Below are 9,117 nucleotides of genomic sequence, written 5' to 3'. Positions count from 1 at the left end.
ATCATATCATGATTTAGATCTTCGATCACCACACATTGCATAATATAGAATTGGTCTCCCACTCTGATCCGTACTCCTAAACCTTCGTTTACTGTCGTCAATTTTTTATTATTTGCACCCACTAAAGCAACCCTCGGAATCTTATACACAAATCTGTCCATATTTAATTCTTTTACTAGTTTTTTATTGATTAACGAAATTTCCGATCCAGAATCAATCAGAATTTTAATCGCTTTATGTTTTATAAATGCATCTAAAAAAATTAGACTGGAATTAGAATTTTGTTTTTCGTTTCCCGCCAACTGTATAAACTCTCTCGGGTGACAAAATATACCGGAGAGTTTTTTACTTTTGTTTAGTGGATGTGTTCAGCAGTCAACAGTGCAAGAGCCGTCCCTGCACGGACCACAGGGCGCATGCATCGAATACTAGCGACAACGACGGCGCGTAGCTGTCAAGGAGAAATAAGACATTCTTTTTTTGGTTTTGTTAATTTTAAGTTCTTATAAAATAATTATAAAAAAGGTGTTAAAAGTCAGAATAAATATTTTTTATACAAGGAATACAGTCCACAATACTTCTGAAGGCTCAGAAATAAAAACATTATTCATGGTCCTTCGAGCCGGATTTTATCAACAAGCAACAAGTGTATTTTTTATCGGCAAGTGAAAAAGTTTATATGGCATGGTATGTGGTGAGTACACATTTTTTCATTCCTATAATACCTATCCTGGAATAAGAGAGATATTAATTTGTGTCACAAGGTTATTATAATTTCGGTTTGTTAGGATTTATTAATAGCAAGCTTTAAACTTTATTAATATTATACATAGTCTATGCAATGGATCAGTTAACAGTTTTAAAAAGAAAGCGTGGTATCTTTAAGGCACAAATTACAAAATTTGATTCATTTATAAGCAGTTTTACTCACGATAAAATAGTAGAATTACAAGTTAGGGTTGACAAATGCAAAGAATGGTGGAATGATTTTGATCAAATACAAAGTGAAATTGACTTATTAGACACATCAGAGGAACAATTACAAGAAAGGTTAGATTTTCAGGATGCATATTTTAAACTAATAGCCTCTGCAGAAATTATATTAAAGAATGAAGTTAATTTAAACGATACTATAGCAAACTCAGGTCACAATACTAGTTTAGATCGAAATAGCTTAAAAAATGTACGGTTACCACCACTGGAGGTTCCAACTTTTAATGGTTGTTATCAACATTGGTTAGAATTTAGAGATAGTTTTACTAGTATGGTCATAGAAAATTCTGATTTAAATGATGTTGACAAGCTTCACTATTTAAAAAGGGCTTTGATAGGGGATGCCCAGGATGAACTGGAGCAGCTAAAAACTACTAGCAAAAATTTTACTATTGCATGGCAACTTTTATCTGAAACATATGAAAAGAAAAAACTTATTGCACGTGGTCATATTGAAGCTATTTATGAATATCCAAAAATAACTCAGGTAAATAGTTTAGAATTAAAGAAATTGTCAGGTTGTATAAAAAGAAATTTAAAGTCACTAGGTATGTTAGGTTATCCAGTTGAACATTGGGATGTTCTTTTACTTTGTACCATAGAGAAAAAGCTTGATTATTACACAAATAAGGAATGGCAAGAAAAGGGTCCAGTTAACGAATTTTCTACGATACAGGAATTCTTAGCATTTATAGATCATAAAGTACAACACTTACAAAATTCAGAAAGGGATAAACAAGATATAGAGCAAATATCAAAGGAAACAAAAAAAAGGGTGCAAAAAATGACATTATCAAAGTCATTCATTGCAACGTCCAAACAATGTGCACTTTGTAATTTACCGCACTATTTTTATTCATGTAAAAAATTTCATAATTTATCAGTGTCAGCTAGAAGACAAGAGGTAACAAAATCAAAAGCATGTTGGAACTGTCTAAAGGATGGACACTTAGTACAACATTGTACATGGGGAGGTTGTAAAGTTTGTGGAAAACGACACAATACTCTTTTACATATGGATGGTAAATTTATAAACAATTCTCATTTACAAACAAATGCAACTCAACTCAACGGATCAAAGGTTGAATCACAAATTTGTGGTATATCTACCCAGAAAGAAACACACACACAGGGAAATGGCATATCTAATCAGGGAAAGGAAGTACATATTCAGGGACAAGGTGCATTCCATAATAATTCAATGGAAGGTACATCTCAATTAAACTTTTTGGGTCAGACAGGTTTTTTGGAATCACATTCGGGTGATATAGGTCAGACATGTTTTTTAGAATCACATTCGGGTGATATAGGTCAGGATTCAATTAATTTTTTAAATCATTCTAAGCAAGGTATATCATACAGATTAAAAACTGATATTTTACTTTCAACGGCCTTAGTATATATGCAAGACAAATATGGAATTTTGCATGAATGTAGAGTTTTATTGGACTCAGGTTCACAGTCAAATTTTATATCACGTTCATTTTTTGAAAAATTACAATTACGGGCAGATAAGGTACACATTCCGGTTAAAGGTTTAGGTCAAGGTATAACAAACATTTCTCAGGCATTAAATGGGACTTTTTTATCAAAGTTTAGCAATTATCAAACAAATGCATTTTTATTGGTAATTGATAAAATTTCTGACAATTTACCAACTTCGGATTTAAACTTGGATTTTATAAATATTCCTAAAAACATTGTACTTGCAGATGAAACATTTGGGGTTTCAAAACAAATTGATGTATTACTGGGAGCATCAGTTTTTTGGCAATTATTATGTGTGGGTCAGATAAAACTTGGCAAAGATCAACCAATTCTCCAAAAAACTAAGTTGGGATGGGTTATTTCAGGGCCAGTTAGTCAATCAATTAAGGTTAGCAACAATTCAGTGGTATGTAATTTTTCGTCTAATGTTTTGGAAAACCAAATTGAAAAATTTTGGTTAATAGAAGAATTTGGTGCAAAAAAGGTTATGTCCAAGGAGGACATTTATTGTCAAGAGTTGTTTGAAGCTAGCACGATTAAAAATGAAAACGGTCATTTTGTTGTTAAATTACCAACAAGGTCAAACATTTCTGACTTAGGAGATTCTTATAGTAATGCACTAAAAAGATTTGAATTATTGGAAAATAAATTAAATAAAAATTTGGAAATGAAAATTAAATACCATGAGTTTATGCAGGAATATATCCAGTTGGGTCACATGTCAAAGGTTGAAGATAAAACTGACTTCAATTCAGAAACACCCAACTACTATCTTCCACATCATGGAGTTTTAAAAGAAACGTCTTTAACTACAAAATTAAGGGTAGTGTTTGATGGGTCAGCTAGAACTGACAGTGGTTTGTCATTAAATGATGTTCTAATGGTCGGACCAAAATTACAAGATGATTTAATGTGCATTCTTCTTCGTTTTCGAAAACATAATGTAGTTATAGCTTCAGACATCGAAAAGATGTATCGACAGGTTTTTGTTTGCAAAACTCAGCAAAAACTACAACAAATATTATGGAGGTTTTCGGATGAGCAACCAATTGAGACATACAAGCTGAAAACGCTAACATATGGGACCGCTCCAGTAGCATTTTTGGCTATAAGAAGCTTACAACAATTAGCTCATGAGAATCAATTGAACCTGCCTCTAGCTTCCCAGGTGATTTTAAAGGATTTTTATGTTGATGATTTGCTTACAGGAGGGAGTTCAATTGAAGAAGTAAAATCATTAAAGGATGAATTAAATAATATTTTGTGCACAGCAGGATTTTCACTTAGAAAATGGGTATCAAACAAACCTGAAATTTTTGATGAGGATATTCAAATAAAGGGAGACATTGAACATTATCTTGCAGATGATGTTACAACAAAAACATTAGGGCTTTATTGGAACTCAAAGATAGATTCGCTTCAATATAAAATCAATTTTTCTAATTACACAAAGGTTAGCAAAAGAACAGTTCTGTCTTTAGTTTCACAGATATTTGATCCTCTTGGACTAGTAGGGCCAGTTATAATTAAAGCTAAATTAATAATGCAATCACTATGGCAATTAAAATTAAATTGGGATGAGTCTTTACCTTTAGATTTACACACAGCTTGGAACCAGTTTAGGGGATCAATTGCAGATTTGGAGAAAACTAACATTAGCAGGCAAGTTTTGTGTTCTAATCCAATTAATAGACAATTACATTGTTTCAGTGACGCTTCAGAGTCTGCTTATGGCGCAGCACTCTACATTCGGTCACTGGATCAAGGTGGTTCTTGCTTAGTTCATTTATTATGTGCGAAATCAAGGGTAGCACCCTTAAAAACAATATCTTTGCCTAGATTGGAATTGTGTGGTGCTTTATTGGCTGCCAAATTGGCATCGGAGGTTATCGCAACAATAGGTGTTAGCTTTGATGAGGTACATTTTTGGTCTGATTCAATGATAACTCTTCATTGGATTTTGGGTGAACCGTCACAATGGAAAACCTTCGTTGGAAATAGGGTGTCGGAAATACAAAGGCTTTCTAATGGATATAGCTGGCATCATGTTGACTCGCATGATAACCCAGCCGACATAATTACGCGCGGATATGAACCAAAGTTATTAAACACTTCAAAATTGTGGTGGAATGGGCCACCATGGTTAGCTTCTCATAAATTGTCTTGGCCTACTAAGCCTTTGTCAAATTCACACATTTCTATCATACCTGACCAGAAGGTAATTCAAACATTTATATCAACTGTGCAATTTGCTGAAATTTGGAACCGATTTTCCAGCTTAGCTAAATTGCAGCGTGTTTTTGCATATATACTTCGGTTTGTCACCAATTGTAAATCATCTAATAATAAGACAACGGGTCCTTTTACTGTAGATGAAAAAGAAAGAAGTTTTTTCTGTTTGGTATATATGGCACAAAATGAAGTATTTCATCAGGAAATACAAACAATAAAAAAATCAAAACCAATACATAAATCGAGTAAAATCTTATCATTAAATCCTTTTCTTGATGATAAAGGACTATTACGAGTTGGTGGACGTCTTCAAAAGTCAGAATTGTCTTTTGACCAGAAGCATCCAATCATACTCCCGAACGGTCATGTATTAACTAAACTTATAGTGATATCGTATCATCATAAATACTTGCATGCAGGTCCACAAGCATTGCTATCAATAATTCGTTTAGAATTTTGGTTATTATCTGGACGTAGCACGGTTAGGCACATTCTGCATAAATGTGTTACTTGCTTTCGTGTCAAACCTACATTGCTTGTACCTCTTATGGGAGATTTACCTAAATCTAGACTTCTGCCTACAAGGCCATTTTATAATTGTGGTGTAGATTATGGGGGTCCCTTTGAATTGAAAACAAGCTATTTACGGAATTGTAAAGTAGTTAAATGCTATATATGTATTTTTACATGTTTTACAACAAGGGCGACACATATTGAACTTGTATATGATTTAAGTACTAATTCATTCTTAAATTCATTTAAACGTTTCATTGCTAGAAGAGGTCTATGTAAAAATATGTATTCTGATAATGGAACTAACTTCGTTGGGGCAAATAATCATTTGCAGGAGTTATATTCATTTATGAATGATGCAACGGTAAAATCAAATTTTTTAGATTATTTTTCGGAACATAAGATTCATTGGCATTTTATTCCAGCTCACTCACCACATTTTGGTGGCATCTGGGAATCAACTGTAAAATCGGTAAAGTTTCATATACGAAGGGTAATGTGTAATAATAAATTTACATATGACGAAATGTATACTTTGTTGACGCAAATTGAGTCTCTCCTAAATTCCCGTCCTTTATTACCTCTGTCGGAAAGTCCAGAAGACCTTGGTGTACTCACCCCTGGACATTTTCTAATTGGAGCACCACTTGTAGCACTGCCACAAGAACAGCTAACTGAAATAAATCCGAATAAGTTGAAACGGTATCATCACCTGACTCAGATAATTCAGAGTTTTTGGGTACGCTGGTCACGTGAGTACCTCTCTTCACTTCAGCAGCGAACCAAATGGAGAACAGCAGCTGACAACGTGAAAATTGGATCATTGGTTATTATTCAAGAGGATGGTCTTCCTCCTACTAAATGGGAATTGGGTAGAATATTGCAACTACATGCTGGGACAGATAATGTTGTGCGGGTTGTGACTGTGCGTACTTCTAAAGGTGAATTCAAAAGGCCTTGTGTAAAGTTAGCCGTCCTGCCAATGGATGAACAATAATAGTTATGGTTTACAAGAAGCGTTGTTTGAAAGGCATCACTTAAGCCTTTCAAGGGGGGCGGCATGTTCAGCAGTCAACAGTGCAAGAGCCGTCCCTGCACGGACCACAGGGCGCATGCATCGAATACTAGCGACAACGACGGCGCGTAGCTGTCAAGGAGAAATAAGACATTCTTTTTTTGGTTTTGTTAATTTTAAGTTCTTATAAAATAATTATAAAAAAGGTGTTAAAAGTCAGAATAAATATTTTTTATACAAGGAATACAGTCCACAATACTTCTGAAGGCTCAGAAATAAAAACATTATTCAGGATGCCTTAGTGAAAATCCTGTCTGGATTCATTGAATACTTCTTCTTCCTCCTTTTCTATTGCCACATGATTCATCTCTCTTCTGTTTTGTCGTTGGAATCTCTGATTATTTCTATCGTCCCTTTGTTCGTTCGTATTCCAATTCGGAGGATTTTGTGCATCTCTATTCCTGTTGTGATTTTCATTTGTTCTATTTTGTGTATCATTCCGGTTATCGTAATTTTGTTGTCTATTGTAATTATTGTAATTTCTCGGCCTATATTCGTTTGTTGATCTGGGATGTCGGTTTCTCTGGTCATAATTTGATGAATACCTTCTTTCCGCTCCATTATATTGGTCATGTTGTCTTCTATTTCTCATTTCTTTTCTTTTCGCTTCTTTTAATTGAAGGAATTGGCACAAACTATCAATATCTTGATAGTTTCTCAAAATCACGTGATCTTCCAACGTTTCCTCAAAATGTCTGCTGATCATTTCTACCAGCTGTTCGGTAGAATATTTGTATTCTAGATATTTTGAATTGTTATATATCTGCAAAGCATATCTTTCTTCAGATATTCCCATTTTTTCGTGATATTTTCCATTCTGTAGCTCTTGGTTGATTTCTCTCTGTTTATTTTTCCCCCAGAAATAGTTGAGAAATTTATTTTCAAAATCTGTCCAGTTTTCAAACTCATCTTCCTTGCTTTCATACCATAACGCTGCTCCTTCTTTCAAATGGTTTCTAATTGTTTCTTTGCAATCGTCAAAACATCTAATATGTTGTAATTTGGTTTTCAAATTTTTAACAAACGGTACTGGGTGTGTTTTCCGAATATCCCCGCCAAATTGTATTTTCGCCTCGCTTGTTCCATGGATAATAACTTCTTTTCTCTCTACCCCTCTTAGTTCAATTTCTGCCATTTGTTTTTCATTTTGCTTTAATCTTCTTTCTACTTCCTTCCTGTCTTCTTGTAGCGCCATTTCAAATTTTTCTTCTAACTGTTCTAATTCCTTTTTCTGGACCGTCTTACTATCTTTCATTACATTTTCAAGTTTGCTTTCTAATTCCTCCAAATTATCTTTAATTCTCATTTCTTGTTCTTTCATATCATTTTTAATTTCATTAATCTCTTCTATTTGTTGTATCAGTTCTTTCTTTATCCCCTCAACACATCCTCTAATTTCCTGTTCATAGTTTTCCAGACGCTGCTCTATATTGTTCATTGTTTGTTTTGTTTCCCGTTGGTTTTCTTCCATTTTTAGTGATGTTTCTTTTTGGTTTTTCTCTATTGTTTGTTTTGTTTCTGCCATTGTTTGTTTTGTTTCATCCATTTTTTGTGACTGGAGTTGCATTAGTTGTAATATTTTATCTATTCCTGATAGTTCTTTTCTCTCCTCAACTATTGTCACATTTCCTTCATTATCCGATACTTCTTCCAAAATTGTTTCATCTTCTCTGTTATCCTCCTTCCTTTCCTGCATTTTACTTTGTCTCCTTGTGACAGACATGTTGTTACTTTTTGTTATTGTTTTTGTCCCCGCCAAATGTGAAATTTTACAACACTCTATATGTTTCAGAACACGACAATATTTCTCCCCAAATGTATTAAATTTTCACGACAAATATCAAATATGCAATCAGTAAAATTCAAATAATTCAAAATAAATATCAAATGTACGATTGGTAAAGAAAATAAAATCAAATAATTCAATAGCAGTAAATATCCACTAACTACGATCAATCAATAAATCAAATTTATATTCCCTGGAAAAATTGTCAAAATACTTTCAAATTCAAATTCCCTCAATGTTATATGTTTTTATCTCTGGATCACCTGTACTTATTCCAGATCTCTTTCCCTTCCTTCAAATGTAAAGCTGCGATATTTTCAAGCCCCACGTTTTGGAAGCCAGTTATTGTGATATTTAAAGTCTTGGTGCGCCAAGCAATAATTAGCTAATTAATTTTTTTGATTAATTAAAATTATTTCAATGATGTGATTATGACTCTATCACAATTTTTAATTCTTTTATCTCAGGGTTAAAATTCGTGCTTCAATATCTATGCTATTACATGTGAAAGGTAAGGTCCAGAGAATACCGGAATAATAAAAAACACATATGATCTAACACTATATATTGAAAAAAAAATAATGAAATAATTCACACTCAAAAGTTTTCAATAAACAAATCTCATATAAGGATTCTCAAAATTTTGTTCTTCGTACGTGAACAATTAAAATTAATGGTACAAACAATATTAATTGAAAACTCAAAATCCAAACTATTCTAACTCTCCTAATCAAAATATTTATATCCTTTCTAAATTACGTGTAAAAATTGTGTTATCAATAAAAAAAAAAAAAAAACTTCAGAAAAACAAAAAATATCTCTCTCTGATGATGAGTGGTCCAAATCCTTGTTCCTTGTAGACTGTATTATCTCCTCTCAACCGCTCCCTATGTAATCAGCAATCTTACAACAGATTGTTGCAAGTATATCGTCCTTAATGATCTCCTTCAAAAGCAACAATCATTCAAATTATGATAGCCTTTCTCCTCTCGATAAACTGAATCTCTCGTTGGCCCGAGTGAAAAATGAC

General features: G+C 33.3%; 1 protein-coding gene across 1 annotated transcript; it reads left to right on the top strand.

Annotated features, from left to right (window-relative positions):
• The first annotated feature begins 841 nt into the window (after positions 1-841).
• LOC140438780 (uncharacterized) lies at positions 842-6,223 on the top strand. Its single transcript, XM_072528429.1, has 2 exons — positions 842-2,887; positions 3,179-6,223. The coding sequence occupies exons 1-2, from the start codon at positions 842-844 to the stop codon at positions 6,221-6,223; spliced, it is 5,091 nt and encodes a 1,696-aa protein (XP_072384530.1).
• The last annotated feature ends 2,894 nt before the right edge of the window (positions 6,224-9,117 follow it).

Source organism: Diabrotica undecimpunctata, chromosome 4 (assembly GCF_040954645.1).
Source record: "Diabrotica undecimpunctata isolate CICGRU chromosome 4, icDiaUnde3, whole genome shotgun sequence".
Classification (NCBI taxonomy): Eukaryota; Metazoa; Arthropoda; class Insecta; order Coleoptera; family Chrysomelidae; genus Diabrotica; species Diabrotica undecimpunctata.
This window is presented reverse-complemented; position numbering and strand designations above follow the sequence as displayed.